This window comes from Clinocottus analis, unplaced genomic scaffold (assembly GCF_023055335.1).
Source record: "Clinocottus analis isolate CAN_PGR_092001 unplaced genomic scaffold, fCliAna1.0.p SCAF_10, whole genome shotgun sequence".
Classification (NCBI taxonomy): Eukaryota; Metazoa; Chordata; class Actinopteri; order Perciformes; family Cottidae; genus Clinocottus; species Clinocottus analis.
Genome location: NW_027175821.1, coordinates 15376300 through 15393000, shown reverse-complemented (window position 1 = coordinate 15393000; position 16701 = coordinate 15376300). Strand labels below are relative to the sequence as shown.

Below are 16701 nucleotides of genomic sequence, written 5' to 3'. Positions count from 1 at the left end.
AACAAGGTCAGCAACGGCTGTAATTAGTTCTCCATGTTGAATTAACCTGGTACTCGATCGGTAATCAAGGCTGTTGTTGGTTTTCTTCTAAAACAGCGTCACGTGATGAACATGACCCTTGGAGGATCACGTGATGAATCAGGACACGTTGCGATCGCAAAGAACCAATCAAGTAGCCAACGCGGGTGTCTGCGTCATCTGTTTCCGGTGCTCCAAAACATGGACATGGCCTTAGTCTAACCTCTCAGTCTACATAACAAAAAATGTTGTCCAAAGACATGCATTCAGGAAGCCGGTGGTTGAATATTATAGATCGTGTATGTCAGACAGCTGCTAGAGTTTAATGAAGAGATTTTTCGTCTTACTGTAGTCCGGTGAGCTGAACGGTGGAGCAGTTGATTACCTTAATTTACATTTACCAATACAATGGCATCATTTACAAAGCTCAAACTGCTGAGACTACCAGCTTTCTTAAACATGATCAGCCAGGAGTCAGATTCTCCCGATCGAGTCTTCCTGGAATGGTCGCCGGAAACACTTAGTCTGGTTTCTTGTAGACGTCATTCAAAACTCACCCATATGCTGGACCTTGAAGCTGACGCGCCTGGTGTGTTGGCTACGGTGCAGCTTGACTTGAGCAGTTGGAGGTTAAGTAGCTTAGTCAAGGGCGTTTCTCAATTCAGACGTAACAAGTATTTAAAAGGTTAACCAGAAATCAACCACTTTTAGTTGTTTTAAAAACGTTTATTTTCAGATCTATTTGGTCGTTGACCGTGTAGAAATAGGGAATTCACAGACAACTCTCTCTCCTTGCCTTTCCTGTCTAAATCATCTCTTTAACCCCTTGACCACCATCATCTTAAATCCTGTCTTCTGTTCGGTACGGAGTAGAATTAGTAGAAATACATCTTAGAGCAGTATATCAGGTAATTAGCATTTTGATGTTTACACATGGATGCTTTGTCTAGTCCGTGTGTCTGCGTGTGTGTGTGTGGCCACGAGGGGGTCAGTGGCCTGTCAAAACACACCGCTCCGTGCCAGCGGACACTACTGTCTGTCCAGCCAGACAAGTTTATTAGTTTGTCCTAAAAATACAGCCCCACTCCTTGGACCTCTCTCACCCCGTCCAGCTCCCAGGGGCCCGCTGGTATGAGCATCGCGAGCATCCACCAACTCTGCGGACCCCGCTTGTAGTCGCAGAGCATGTCCAGATGCCTGAGGACAAACATTTGTTGATTGTTGAACTGAGGAAAATGCAGTTTATTTGGGTCTAGTTTTAACTCTTTTTCCGTTTCACGGTTAGTGTAGTTTTCACAGTTGTACCTGATGTTACAATGAGTGACGATACCACATGTAATTACCAGCATGTTGTTATTTTGTGATAAACTTAAGATTTGAAGTATCTTGTATATACAACATTTGTGGCCCTAAGGTATGTACAGCAATATAAATAAGGTATTTAGATTGAACTTGTAGAGACTAAGTTGGTTTATTTTTCAAGCTGAAATGCTGCGTACGCGTCCCTGGTTTATTTTCAAAAGGCTCTCAAGACAGCTTAAATGCTCTCATTAAAATGCACGATACACTGGATGAAAATGAAAATAATTAAACTGACTTCAAAAAAAGAACAGTAAATGTTTCCACCAGGGCTGCACAATTTCCCAAATTGACATGAAAATATCCTGCGCGTCAATGCTTTTTTCCCTCCTCTCATACATTTTCGGCCTCCCGGGTGACACAGAAAAGCTCCATTCATCCGAATCCCATCTCAAACTGTAGGAAAAAGACATTTTTGATTTCCTGTCATTTGGGATTTCCTCTGCCCCGGTGTTTTGTCAGACATCAAAGTCAATTTGCAGGTAATGGCGAACAGATTAGCTAATTTGAGCAAACCTGAGCCTTGATAGTTTTGACACTGATCTGTATGTGTGTGTGTGTGTGTGCGTGTGCGTGTGCATCCGAAGGGCCCTGCCTGTGTCACATTACAGGAAGGAGGCTGTCGAGAGGCCCCAGCAGTTTAAACAAGTGGCACATTACAATGCAAGGAGCGAGAGTTTGCGAGTTTTGCACTTGGACGTGTAATGACAGATAGTTTCAGTGCAGCGGGCCAAAGCAAACATTGTTTCACCCCCACGTGACGATCCACGTCTCCGCTTCGTTTTGGACCCGAGGCAACCTCCTGACACGACTACCGCTTTTGTGATTTTTAATTTAAATCATCACGGGCGACCTGTCTTCTACTAATGAAGAATATTTTTCAGGCCAGTGAGAAGAAGCATTTTCTTCAAATGACTTGTTTTAAGATCATATCCAAATGTGTTTTCCTTCCAGCAAGATGGATGAGTCTCCGTGAGGAGCACAGCTGTCTCATTTCTAGATTTATTTTGCTCAATGTGAACATTTGTCCCACGCAGCGTTACAAATACAACATCAGCTCATTGTTTATGATTCAGAAGAGTTACGTGACGGAAAAGAAAATCATCTCTGTCTGTGAACTTTTAGTCTGACATTAATGAGATGTTGCTGACACGGAAGAGGTTTAGTGTTTTGGGGCTGAGATGCTCTTCCACAGTCGACCTCCAACCTAACATAATGATCACAGAAAAGTGGGCGACATCTTTGGTTCCAGATTTTTTTTTATTCGCATTTGAAAGTTTAGAGCCGCAACTAATGATTCTTTTCATTTTTAATGAATCTCCTACTTAATCTCTTAATTAATAGTTTCGTTAATAAAACAGTGGACACGTCTAAGAGTGGACATTCACGCTAGAAGCTCTGTGAGGCTGATGATGACTAAAATATGGATTGGGTATCGTTGACAATGGGTCAATCTGCTATCGGATACAACAATTCATCACATTTATATCTATATATTTATTTGTTGTTTTACAGAGTAGCAAAGTAATGTTCAAGCTAAGCCCATTGATGCCTTACTTGTATACTAAAGAAAGATTCCAGTCAGTTGAAAGAAACGCTAGTGCGCTCGCTCTAAGGCCCGTGGATGCGAGGGATCCAGGTCATTTTATACTCGCACGTCAAGCCTTTTTGCTTCATGCATTACTGAGGACTTATAAAGAAGGGAGCCACGTCAACATTGTATCCAACTCCCTTTAGGCATCAATAATAATGGACTAACATTCTTTCAATAACTCCAGTAATAATGCAGGTGTTCAACAAGTTGAATGCTGACAATCGACTGTGTTAGCGTGCTTATTATTCATATTATTATCCTTCGATAGCTTGTGAAACAACCGTTCTTGCACGTCGTCTCTCGACTCCAGCGCATGTCTTGCATCTCAGGTTGCTAATAAGACTGTAAACAAGGAGCAGCGCAGTGCACCTGAACCCCAGAAGTATAGACCCTCGCTCCCAGACTCTTGGGCTCTGATCATTACAGCTCTGAAGCTCCATCGACACCCTCGTACACAGGGTGGCTGTTGTATTGAATGTGTCATTAAAAGTCCTCTGATGACGCTGCTGTGTCTCCTGTGACTTATTGACAGCAGCTCTCAACGCGGCAAACAGTGGAGCTGTTTTCCTGTGAAAGAGATCCCACTGTCAAAATACTTCACAGGCACTTCCTCCGCCCCGCAGGGCTGAGAGGTGGAGGGGATCCTCACAAAAACATGGTATCATTTAGTCACAGAGGATTAACCCACTTTGAGCAAGTTCTTTGGACCCATCTCCTCTTTATTTCAACAATATAAGTGTTTGTTTTGGGCTGCCTTTGTTATGTATGTCTTGTATTATGTGCCACTACAGAGGATGATAATGGCTGCTCTTTATCAGGTGTTTTTCTTTCTTTTAAAAAGATCTTCTTTTCATCTGATCAGGTGTTGAACTCTGCATTGTCTATAGTGACCCGGAAGTAAATGTATGTGTGTGTCTGTGTGTGTGTGACAGGCGGAGATGATGTTCAGTTCGGGAGTCTTCTGGACGGGTCTGGTCTTCATCCCAATCACCTCGCTGGTCTTCGACGTGGCCTACAAAGTGTAAGTCTTCTCTGCGTTGTCCTCCTTCATCATCACTCCGATACTCATCCAAAACAAGGAATTCCTCCAGAGTCTCTTATCTCCTGAAGACATTCCTGCCCCAAACTTTTGCGACAGACTTCCAGGAAAATGTAGCCTGTCCTCTTTATGAATACTTCATGGGAAATGTGTTTGTGTCTGGTTGACATCAGCCCACAGGAGCAATTTTCAAAGCTCAAAGGTGCATTAACTGATGTGTTCAAAGCAGCGATGGGTATTTAAATGTCAGTCCCTGAAAGCTTTGATCATGTTAAACATCTGTCACGTTCTGATTCCGGTTTAATTATTCTCACAGGGTGAAGAAAGTGTGTTTCAAGACCCTGGTGGATGAGGTGCAGGAGCTCGAGGCTTTATCCAAAGACCCTGGAGCAGTGGTGCACGGAAAGAGGTACAGTTGCACTTCACTCCACCGCTTTCACCTTTTTGTTTTCGGGTTTTATATTTATTGATGTAATAAACAGATTTTTCCTTGTGAAAGTGAATAAAATTATGAGACTGGTTGCTTTAATGCACCATAAGAGCTCGCAAGATGGCAAGTGGCTTCTCTAATAATTTACGTGACTTTAATCTCAAGCAGAAATCCATTTTTGTCCGTGCTTTGAGGCATGGGAAAGAAAAATGGGACTTGCAATCTACAAGTTATAAATGGCATAGTAAATGGCATTTCATACTGTCTCACTGTATATATCATTGGCTGGCCCAACCCTCTCAGGGCTTTCTTTTAGTACACAGAATATAAAGCATTTTTGAGAAAGTCTCAAGATGGACTTGGAGGAAGAATCATCCGTGACCTCCCAAATCCCTCAAAGTTTCACAGATACTCACGGCTCCGCTGCCAACGCTATTCCTATGTGCAAGAGAGAAATCCTCAAATTGCTGCTAAATTGCAGGAGTTTGACTGTAATGTCAGTAATAAGAGTATGTTTCTTATGTGTTACGTATTTTTCCCCCCAAATGGAGAATAGTCTCATTTTAGTGCTCCTATATTAAAGCCATATATTATAAAAAAAACCTATTAGTTGAACCGGCTCTGCTCTGCTCTCTGGGGCCGGAGGCGGGAATCAACATGGTGCAGATCAGTGTGAGATCTCCTGCTAGCTGAAAATGATCCCAGAGTCTGGCCACTGTCCCAGGCCCAGCAGGCTGCAGACACACACACACACACACACACACACACTCACACACTCTCTCTTACAGAAACAAACATCAAGAGATATAAACACACAGATTATTTTGCTTAAATGCACATAAGAGGGACCCGTACAGTTACGTTTACGCGCATAATGGTTTGAAAGGTTTCCCGCCCACATACACACTTTGTTCTTCGCTTAGTCTCCCTTACATGGTGGTTGGTACCAGCAGGTTGGCAGGTCCATCCACTCGGGAGGACACAAGCGTGATATATGGCTCATTAAATCTGCCTGTGGTGCTCAGCATGTGGCTAACACCCTGCCCGTTTCTGTGTGTGTGTGTGTGTGTGTGTGTGTGTCTAGTTTGACGGAGAGGGCCCAGCTCCTGAAGAACGTCTTCAAGAAGAGCACAGTCAGTCTGTACCGGTCTGAGTCCATGCAGCAGAACCTGCTACGTAAGTTACACAATATGTATTTGTTTTCTTTCCTCCTCTATTTCTTTCTCTCTAAATTCCTCTCTTGCTGAACGTGCCTTACGATGGAGGCGTGAGGCCGTTAACTTTTACCCCAAAGAACACTTTAGTTTATCCACGTTAGATTTATGTGCTTCCAAAAAATGTTCCCTCGTCAGGGGAACAGATGGAGGGTCATTACTCTTCATCTGACGCGTACTGTATCTCCCAAACCTTCGTCTCACCCTTCGTCTGCGGGAGGCGGTAACGCTCATCCCACCTCTCTTCATAAATACTCCGTGTTCACCAGATGCAGGAAACACGCGTCAGAACTGGGACCGCAAGCTGCGCCACAGTTCCCTGTGTCTTCACCTTCTGCTCATATGAACTATTAAATGAGCTCCTCTCATGACGAGTTAGAGGCAAGAATACAGTTTGGAAAGAACTGTGTCGTATCTCATTACTTTTTTTAATCATCTGAAAAGCAGAAAAAAAAACCTCTACTGAAAGTGGGCCGTTACAATGTTGTTTTCTTATTATTTTATTTCCCTTTGTTTCATTTAAATCACAATTTCATTCATTTTCCTTTGCATGTTATTTTTTAGAAACGCATCCGTTTAAATGTATTGTATGTTTTTTAGAATAAGATAACATTAAACATGAAACTAGCTTAGTAGTTAACACATGATCTATGATGCACCACTCAACATCAATTACTCAAAGAAAAATCAGGCGGTTTGGTGTTTATTGACATTGTAGAACTGTTTACTGGTCATTATTCAGCTGTAAGTGAATTATAGACAGCTGCAAACTACTTTAATGTCTCTTTCTAAATGTTGATACATTAAGAAAAGCTTACTTTCTACTACTAAGTGTAAAGTAGGGGATCAAAGTATAGCTTTTATGTTGGCAGCACCACTCAGGCGTTACATTTCCAGTCATACTTGGGGGTTTATGTTGTGTTTATTTTTATTTTTCGTTTCTGTCCTGTGTCTGATCAGTTTGTTTTTTGTTTGTCTCATAGGTGGGGATGAGACCGTTGTTGTGTAATACCTTTTTTTTTAATTTCCTCATTCAAACCTCATCCCGTTTAACACTCCAGCCTCCTCTAGCTCCCTGATAGACGCCGCTCTCCTCTTCTTGTTTTGGTTGTTGACTTCCTGTCCTCCCCCGTGTGCCTCGTGTGTCTTTAGTTGAGCTCGGTAGAGCGAGATAACCATGAAATGATGAAATGTTGCGCTGTTATTCCCCCACAATGCACTCATCTCAGCGGGGTCCTTTGAACTTCCCCGCTGGCCTCCAGGTAGTGAGCGAGTCATTTGACACCTGAAGGTGAGTCGGGGGTCAAAGGTCATGAAGGAACCCTGTAGGAGAGTTTAGATGGTAGATCAGAGCTGCTCTTGTACTCTAGATGTAAAACATATTTGGGAGTGCTGTGATTACTTACTTTTCAAACTTTTTTTGTGTGTTTTACTTTCATCAGGTGATTTATTTTAAAGAAATAGTGTGACATTTTTGGAATATTCTTATTTGATTTCTTGCTGTCATAAGATCGATACCCTTCTCATGTCTGCGCTGAATGTGAAGCTGCAGTTTGTGCCTTAATGCGTTAACATAACATTACATCACCTTAGCCTCCATTTGTCTGAGAAATCATTCTGTGAGCTGAATGTTAAAAGCAATGTTTAACTTCCTCGAGCTCTGACGCAGGAAACTGTTTCACTTCACTTTTAAAAGAAATTGTTGTGAGGCAGATTTTCTATATTTGGGTCTTTTGAGAATTATGGAAATTATTCAAAACAGTGACACATTTTAAAGACCTGGATTCTTCTAATATTGATCGTAGATTCTCTTTCTGACTCGAATACCAGAGAAGCACAAGCTAGTGTTAGCTATCGCTACTTAGCTTAGCTTAGCATAAAGACTGGTTCTGGTTCTTGTATGAGACCCAAATTGTTCATTTACACTTCCTTTTTTTGTTCATTAAACAATATAGCGTGTTATATATTGAGCAAAGGTTGGTTCAGAGCCAGTCTGTTTCCTTCTGTTTCCAGTCTTTGTGCTACGCTAAGCTAAACAACTTCTGGCTGCAGCCTTCAGGCATGAGAGCAGTATTGATCTTCTGAGCAAAAAATACTAATAAACGTATGACCTGAAATGCTGAACTATTGCTTAACATGTTATGTTTTTTAATGGCTCTTTCTTCTTTCTGTTTATTCAGTTGTTTTGAAGTGTGTTTTTTAATGTTATAATGACTTTTTGTGACATTAATCTCTGAGGTACATAGTTTTAACTGCTTTGACTCTTCTCCAGATGGCTACGCCTTCTCTCAAGACGAGAACGGAGTGGTGTCTCAGTCTGATGTCATCAGAGTCTACGACACCACCAAACAGAGGACCAACGAGTGGTGAGCCGCCGGCCCTGTGGTCGGCCAATCCTGAGCCACAGCTGCCGCTTCAACTGGCGATATTTCAGGGGGGGGGGAGTGGAGATGCGAACCAGCACTGAGGGGATATTTGGACATGAATAAGATATGGACAGAAGAGAGTGTCTTTGAAAAAGGGAAAAAAACAACAAGCAACAGTTCAAATTGTGTTCACTATCAGCTGTAGTTGTGTGTCCAGCAGACATGATGAGCACTGTGCTTTCTTAGCAGTCTGTGGTCTGAAGTTCCTCACTTCAATCGTTTAATTATATTAAAGTCATACTCCTTAACACTGTTGTAATAGAATTTAAAACACTGGACGATGATTAGTTTTAGAGGATTTGAACTGGTGACAGATTGCCAAAGAGCAGTCGTATATTCAATCTTCCAAGTACTCGTGAATTCGGAAAACTTTAAACCAAATGTAATCACACTCCCGAGTGTATTCCAGCACTAAACCGACCACTTCAGAGCAGACATTGTAATATTTATATTTTCTTTTTGCACTTAAGGAAGCATCTATTGTGTAAGGCCTTACATTTGCTCATGCCTTCATCCTTGTTTCTTTTCAAACACGTTTGTTTCTTTTTATTTCATTTTTTTAAGTATGTAGATATCGTGCCTGGTTTTTCTTTGTTTACTTTCCTCTTTAATTCTTTCAGAAGTTGCCTCCCGCAGCTCACCGTAGTCCTATTTCCACCGTTTTTTACAGCAGAAGCATTGCTTGCGACAAATAATTGCATTCCACACATCACTCCTGTCTCAACGATCACGACGGTGCCTACGTAGAACCTTTCCCTCACAGAAGAAGAAGATAGCCAAGAATAGTTTAGCCAGCTAGCTTAGACCAGTGCTCCACACACACACACACACACACACACACACACCAACTGAATACAAAATCACTGTCTCTCCACCACAGTCTTGCACTCGTACAATGTGAAAACTACAGAGTGCCTTGCGGCACGCGTGTGAACTAAGATGTGTTCCTGCAGAGGGGAACGGCTCTCCGATGGTCTAGTTGGAGCTCGCAGTGGTGACAGTGTTTCCCTTAACATGGAGATTTTATCCTTCTAACATAAGTGCCATTAGCTTAAGGGGGAGAGAAATATTAGCCAGGAAAACTTCACGACAATATCAAAACTACTTTGTCTCTATAGTTATTTTGTGGATTTGTATTTTTATATTGGAGATGTATGACTTTTGCATTGACTGGCTTTGTAATGAACTGTCTGTAACTTTTAGTTGTTTTTGTTTTTTTTCTTCCTCTGGTAAACTGGCAGGATGTAACAGATCGAATGAGGAAACTGAGCTTTCTTAAATGTCTTGTTATTATTAATATCAATATTGTTACAGCTTGATTTATTTATTATTAACTACTTAATGTCCGTGTGATTGCTTTCTTCTCCCTATGGGAGATCAGATCTCTGACGGTGTGTACGAGTGTGTGTTTGTCAGTTTCTTGCCTGCATGTGCATGTGCTGTATGTGTGTGTGTGCGCGTGTGTGTGTGTGTGTGTGTGTGTGTGTGTGTGTGTGTGTGTGTGTGTCACCTCTGCTGTGGATAACTTATATGTATGCATTGCATGTCTGTGTCCTCTATGTGAGATTGGGAGTTTCTTGCGTCTCCCGGTTTGTTTCTTTTGTCGTGTGTTTGTGTGTGTGTGAGAGAGGTAATGTGTGTGTGTGTGTGTGTGTGTGGCTTGCTTCAGTTGTCCGTCTGCACGACTCCAGGTATAGCTTTGTTGTACTGCTGTGTGCTGATGCATGGCCCGTATTGGAGAGTGTGTGTGTGTCAGTGTGCAGGATGACTGTGTGTGTGTGTGTGTGTGTGTGTGTACGCGTGTGTGTGATCAAACTCTCGACCTTGACTGTGAGAGTTTCTGATGCTCAGCTCGCTTCGACAGGAGATGTTGCACAATGCACTCGATGTACCTTTCCAGTAGTGGATATCTGGTATTATCTGGTTTCGGTATATGATTTCTCTTGAGCGTAAATGTTTGTAACTTGTTTTCTTCATGCAGTGTACCTCTGCGTTACAGGAAAGCTCTTTACTGAGGGTTAACGATTACTTTTCTCTGCCGGTCTTTTAGTGTAAAAACTTAATTGGACGTCATCTTGTCAAAAGTTTCCAAGCCGCTGAATGTGGATGTAGACTGTTGCTTTCTTTTTCCAGAAAACATAAAACACATGTTGTTGTCTGTGAAAGTCGTGGGCTGCATGAATGGATAACACAAACTGTTCTCTGAAATGTTTAACTGTACTACTTTGATTCTCCCTCAAGTGTTGATCACTTTACAAAAGAGAAAAAAAAAAAACGCACCTTTAACTTTACTTTTTAATATTTGTTTTTTTTTCTGTCATTCTGTTCGATGATTGTTCTGCATGTTGGGACTGCAAACTTATAAGTGTTGTCTTTTACTGCCATGAAGGACTACTGAAATAAAATTTACAATCATGGAGGAACAACGTGACCGTCGTTGCTTATTCTCCTGTGTATTTAGAGGTTTGTTATCACTGTGCGCCGTACGTTGAGAACATAATCAGTAAAGGTCTGCCTGGTGGCGTACATTTCATAGACCAAACAAATACGTCGAGAGGAAAAAACCCTCCGATAAATCAGTAACCATAAGGGCGCCAACTGGGTGACGTATCGTAAACAAAAATGTCGAACGCGGCGCTGAAAAATCCCCCGACAAAGCGTGGTGAGACGCCAAGCGGACAAAGCTTCTTCCAAAACAGAACGAAAAAGGTCTTTCATCTGCTGGCGAGTTTGAATGCAACGCATGAATGTCTGACTCTGCCACTAACAACAAAAACAACACTATAAAGAGATAGTTAGGGAACGTGAATACACCAACCGGCTATTGCTGAGTAAACGCTGATACATAACGGGATCAAACACATGGTTTGATTTAATGAGTTATTGTTCTTTCACCATTCATCACACTGACCTCAATGTATGATGGATTTTGTTCCGAGATAATTGTTTTCAGAGGCATTGGAGCCCGAAAAAGGTTTTATTTCGATGAAATCTGTGAAACAGAACCCAGTAGAAGCCTTCAGCGTCAGCAGGCCTCCAACTTTCTAAAGAAACTGGAAACGTATTCGGCCTGGCGAAGAAAGACGAGACGGATTACCTATTTGAAAGATTTCAGAAATGTCAGCAAAACTTGTTGACAACTTGTATTTTCCTTTTTATTAGCAGAGTGTGGAATGTGAGAACGGTCTGAGCCGACAGCTGTGAGTAGAAACGAGCCCCGCGCAAGTTATTAGTGGAATCTGTCAAGTGAGTTGTATTCTGTGATGGAGCAGCCCGCTGAGAGCGACGCAGACTTCAGCACACTGAACCGCTCGCAGCTTTCACGAGACACTGATCGCCGAGTCCATTTCACAGACAGATAACCGGAGAACAGAAAAGTCTTTGTCAAAGTTTCTGCTCTACCTGTTGGTGCAACCTAAACCTCTATTTCTGGGGCGAGTTGTTTTTAACACTGTGACCATGCCATGCTCATTGAACACTGACAATGACGGATCTCAGCGCCGCATTCCTGCTGTGAAGTCTGGCGCGAGAATGAGCGACAGGTAGTGAGCTGCTGTGCAGGCCCGACCGCTCCGGTTTCCTTTTTTTTCGTCTGAGTGATGATGAGGCTTCGTTCAGAGGACAAAAATGTGAGTCAACAGACATGGCGTTGGCGCGCAGAAAGGTACAGAGAGACAACATTTTATTCGCTGTTAAATTAGGGAATCAATATGACGACCCTGCTCCGGGTACAATGCATGTACAACATCTTTATAACAGTCCACATGTCTTCCAAATTATACTATCCTTTGTATATCAGGTCCACACGCCCTTCGTTCACAGGTCCTTGCGATTGTCAAAAAAAAGAAAACACTGTTTCCCTGGTTTCCAACATCTGGTTCTAATAATGTACCAATGCTCAGAGTGACAGTGTGTGTCCGCGCAGCATTCACTGTTCAGAGGAAGGTTTGTGATTAAGAGTTTAGTCAGTATTATGAGCATCACCTTGAACAACAGCCTGGATAAAAAATACAACGTGAGACCAGTGAGGACTGTTTACAATTTAAGATAAAAGTGCACGAGATTCAACACTGTTGCTGCCTCTAACAGTTGTGTTGAACTCTGATGTGTCCTGTGATGCAGAAGGAGGGTGTGGGAGGGGGGGGGTGACGCCTCGGGCCGTGCAGCTTTGTCTCGCTTTATCCCCGGTCCTCCTGCCCGGCTCTCTGTGTCCGTTCGGACGGCCTGGGCCTTCCGCCCCGAACACCAGCAGCTGTGTTGCGGTGTTGTGTGTTTGCCGGCTCACGTCCACCCACCTAAAACAAAACAAAAACTTGTAATCCCTCTATGTTTGTCCCGCCGGGAGCCGTGTCAGCTCTGTCCGAAGTCGGCGAAGCCCTTTGCCGCTGTGAAGGCGTCTGGCTGCAGGGGGAAGAAGTACTGCTGTGGCAGGAGGAAGCTCTGAGAGGGCTGGTGGAGCTGCAGCTGGGTGTGTGTGTGGGTGGAGGGCAGTTGGTGCTGCATGCCTCCGGACATGGGCGCTGGTGGGGATGTGTAGGGGGGCGGAGGCAGAGTCTGAGGGGTCTGAGTTGGGGAGGAGGTCGACGAGGAGACGGTGGCCGACACCAGGCAGCCGTGCTGCTGCTGCTGCTGCTGCTGCTGCTGCTGCTGCTGCTGCTGCTGCCCGCCCGGACCTCCGAGGGAAAACCGGCGCATGGAGCTGCCTCCACCGGCCGAGCTGGAGCTGGTGGTGGCCGTGCTGGACTGTCGCGACGGGGCCCGGAGGCTCGGGGGAGCGGAGGTGAGGATCATGGGGATGGTTTCGCCCTGGTAGCTGCGCAGGGAGAAGCGAATGGGCTGCTGCGTCGGCTGCTTGGGCCGCAGGCAGGTGCAGCAGTAGACGGCCACCAGAGAGCCGACCACGACGAAGGCCACGAAGATGCTGCCCACCATTAGGAAGGGCACATAGATGGGCTCTGAGGGGGGAGGAGACAAGCTGGTTAGGAGAGTAAGGAAGCGCCTTCATGGGACAGAAAGCTGCAGGTTATTAATGTGTTTAGAAAAGATTGAACCTCGTTAGTGTAACTTTCTATTTGCATTGCCCTGGAGACTGACAATAACTCATTTAACTTGAACAAATCAAAGATATTATACATTATTTCTGACATCTGACTCCACTATATATAACATTTACAAGCACTATATCAATATTTAGTGAAACAAATTGTATGACCTGTTTTATATGATTACAGCTGTGTTTTACTATATATTGTCATTCATGTTTATACAGCAGTGACTCACAGGAGGAGTTATAGTTGTTCACAAATAATTAATAAACACTTATATCTGCTTACAACGACATTATAGTGCGTTATAAAACATAAATGTTTACACAGTCCTAAATAGGTTTGTTAAAGTTAAGTTTGACCTTAAACTACAGTCTACATCCATGTTGATTAAAATTGTAGAAGTGAACATTATTAAATTAAATTATTTCATTAAAGCCCTTTATAGTATTATTAACACGGACACATTCCTGCGGGAAAATACAAACAGCTCCGGTTACACGCTGTGAAACCCATTTGCACTTTGGGAGGAAATCAGCGACTGTTTATTTATTTTCATAGCAAGAAATTAGGAAATTGTGAGCACACAGTGCGCTCAGTGAAGGCCACGCAGCTTATCAGTTGAGGGAATTTAAAGAAAACTTTGAAGAAGGAAAAACATTGAGGGTTAAAGTGACCTTTTATTTAAGGTTTCACAACTCACAGAGGGTTAATGTAACACGTTGAGCCTGATGAAGGTTTAAAGAAGTTAAGGATAATGTGTTGCCTCTCAGTCAGTTGTGATTACTTTGGTTGGCAAATCCAAAGTCTGAGTGATTCTGTGTGTGTTTGGCAACACGATAAGTCGGCTTGTGTGAGAGAGGTTTGAATACATTCCTGCATTCTGATCCAGCTTATCTTTTGTTTTGTGAGTTTTGTGCTGATTTCTGCTGAACGATTTTGTGAAGAATTAGTCTGAGGAGCATTTGTTGAGTGACTGACAGGCTGCGTCTCAGTGATGGGGATCTGCAGTGAGTTCAGGTCAAATGAAGCAACAGGAGCTGAGATTTAAAGCTGCTGGAAACTGGACACTTGGCTTGAAATACACAAAAACCATAAAACACAATAACTGGACGTATGAAATGTTGCATAAGTAAAAACTTTGAGTCTTGTTAAACAGACCATATTCTTCTAAGAAGGGTGTCTTTATTGTTTGTTTTTCTGCAACTTACCTATTTTATTTTATTCCTGTTCTATTTCAATTCAGCACTTTAATATCTTGTCCTCAAAATGTTGTGTTAGAACACAAATGGTGTCCATTGTTTTCCTAAAGAACAGACATTTGTTGGTGTCTTGTTTAAGTGCAACAGACATTTAGCAAAGTGTTACATTTCTCATCCTTTCACATGACAGCAGTCAGTCTCCTTATAAACTCTTATTTAATCCTTAGACTAATGGTACAGCTGACCTCTGTAGAAACCAACTTTCATAAGCCATGCATTTAGCCAAAACCTGTGCATGCATCTTATTTACTTTATGTGTATACCACATTGCTTAGACAATCGATTTTAGACTGACACCGTGTCACTATTTGTATTTGCACTCGGCCAAATTCAACCAACTAATTCAAAGTGTTTTCCTGAACGCTAAACTTTGGTGGACACGTGAGATCCGCATACTTAAGCCCAGTAAGTTAAAACCCACTCCACTTACGCGCTGCGAACTCGGTGTTGTCCACCTCCCGGTCGTTGGTGCAGCCGCCCTGGTCCAGGCGCGCGTCCGCGGCCGCGCAGCAGTAGCGCAGCGAGCACGAGCCGCAGCACACGGTGGCGTCCATGGTGTCAAAGTCCTCCGGACACTGGAAGCCATCGTGATAATTCCCATTAGCGTCCAGCCAGCCGTGGCAGTACTCCCCCTGTGCGTCCGATATCCGCAGATTCCAGGTCAGATACCCCAGCAGCAGGCAGCTCAGCAGGCACACCATCCCGGCGAGCCGCGGGGGGGTCACGGGTCCCTGCGTAACGTCCTGTGGGCTTCAGCCGCCGGCCACCGAGCGCGTCGCTCCGGGTTAGAGCCTCTTCATTGAGAGGGACTCACCGGGGGAGAAACGCGAGGATGTGGGGATGTAATCTTATGTCACCGTCATCTTTCCACCATCCGAGCCGTTCTGAGCCCAAAGTTCCCAAAATCAAGTTTCTCTTGAGGAAAGTTGTGACAATGTCATCAGAGGACTTTCTCCTCCTCCAAAGCTCCTCTGCTCGCAGTGCGGTCGCTCCCGAGGACGTGCGTTGATGTCGGTGCAGAAGTTGTGCGCCCACCTCACTGGAGAGTTGCTGCTTTTTGTGACTCTGGCGGTGCACGCGCGCACGTAACTCCCATTAAGCAAACGTGCGCGTTCGTGTGGTGTCGAGTGGTCGCAGCGGTGCCGCGGCCCATGAGGGGGGGGGGGGGGGGGCTAATAACGTGTGCACATTAACTTTACGAGCTTATTGCTTGAGTGGAGACCCACAGTGAGATCTGCAGTTCATCCTCATGTTGACATTTAGGACCGAACAAAGTAAATGTCTTTAATGTAAAGACATGAATCACAACTGAGAGGAAACATTTTAAAGTGAGACGATGTTCTGGTCTGTTGTGACTGATGTGGCTCTGAAACTGACTTCGGGTCAGTTTGTGGACATCGTTGCTCTTCTACTTCTACTGTTGTTACCCAACGTTTTGAACCCATGTCTTCTTCGCATTTATAATGGACTTTTATTCATGGAGTGTGTTTATAATACATGTTGATTTATGACGAAGAAACTTAAAGAAGTTCAAACTTTTGCAAAATAATTCAAATACTTATTTGTTTCTGATGCTTCATTGTTGTCTAAAAATAGGATTATTTAATTTGATTATTTATGATAATCACGATTTAAAGTGTACTATGTTAGCCTCTTAATACTTAATTCAGATCATTCCTTTATATTGGCCTATGTATATTTTATAACGAGCAATACAGAGATAGTTACAATATTGACGACGCGCTTGGGTGTGTTGCAGGAGCAACAACTAGCGACCTGTCTGTCCGGCCCGTTGAAAATGAGAGTAAACACGTTCATGTTAATTAGCAGCAGGTCTTTTCCTTCCTCCATTTATTTCAGTGCATGTTTGCGTAATCTATTGGTGTGGCGCCCCCATGTGTTGCTGCAAACTTTTAGGCCTGCGGGCCATCAGACAGCTGCGATATACACTAAAAAACAATTTAAACACGAGGTAAATGCTGATTTCAATGACAGCTGGCCTTTTCACTATTAAACAAACACTTAATTAAGGATCCGAAGAATAAAAATAAAGCCGTCTGTGGAAATCAGGACATATATATATATATATATATATATATATATATATATATATATATATATATATATATATATATATATATATATATATATTGTTGCAATTTCATGTGTTCAGTGGTATTGTCCAAATTATAGCTACAGTTTCACATATTTAAAAAAAAAAAAAAGCGCAAACAAACAAGCCAACGTAGTAATGCTCATGATTCTGTATATTGGCTCATGTTAAGATGTCTGGGTGTGGATGCCCTTTGCTTTC

General features: G+C 43.1%; 2 protein-coding genes across 3 annotated transcripts in view; one reads left to right on the top strand and one right to left on the bottom strand.

The window, feature by feature from the left end:
- Positions 1–10506, top strand: part of atp8a1 (ATPase phospholipid transporting 8A1) — a 97887-nt gene extending 87381 nt beyond the window's left edge. For both annotated transcript variants that reach the window (XM_068592539.1, XM_068592547.1), the window contains 4 exons: positions 3904–3992; positions 4327–4419; positions 5525–5616; positions 7927–10506. In XM_068592539.1, coding sequence (XP_068448640.1) covers positions 3904–3992; positions 4327–4419; positions 5525–5616; positions 7927–8024 — 372 coding nt within the window. In that variant the 3' untranslated portion in view covers positions 8025–10506. The remainder of the gene's footprint in view (positions 1–3903; positions 3993–4326; positions 4420–5524; positions 5617–7926) is intronic.
- A 1264-nt stretch (positions 10507–11770) lies between these two features.
- On the bottom strand, positions 11771–15405 carry shisa3 (shisa family member 3). Its single transcript, XM_068593012.1, has 2 exons — positions 14818–15405; positions 11771–13035 (listed from the first exon to the last, which is right to left on the bottom strand). The coding sequence occupies exons 1-2, from the start codon at positions 15086–15088 to the stop codon at positions 12431–12433; spliced, it is 876 nt and encodes a 291-aa protein (XP_068449113.1). The 5' UTR covers positions 15089–15405; the 3' UTR covers positions 11771–12430.
- Positions 15406–16701: the final 1296 nt, after the last annotated feature.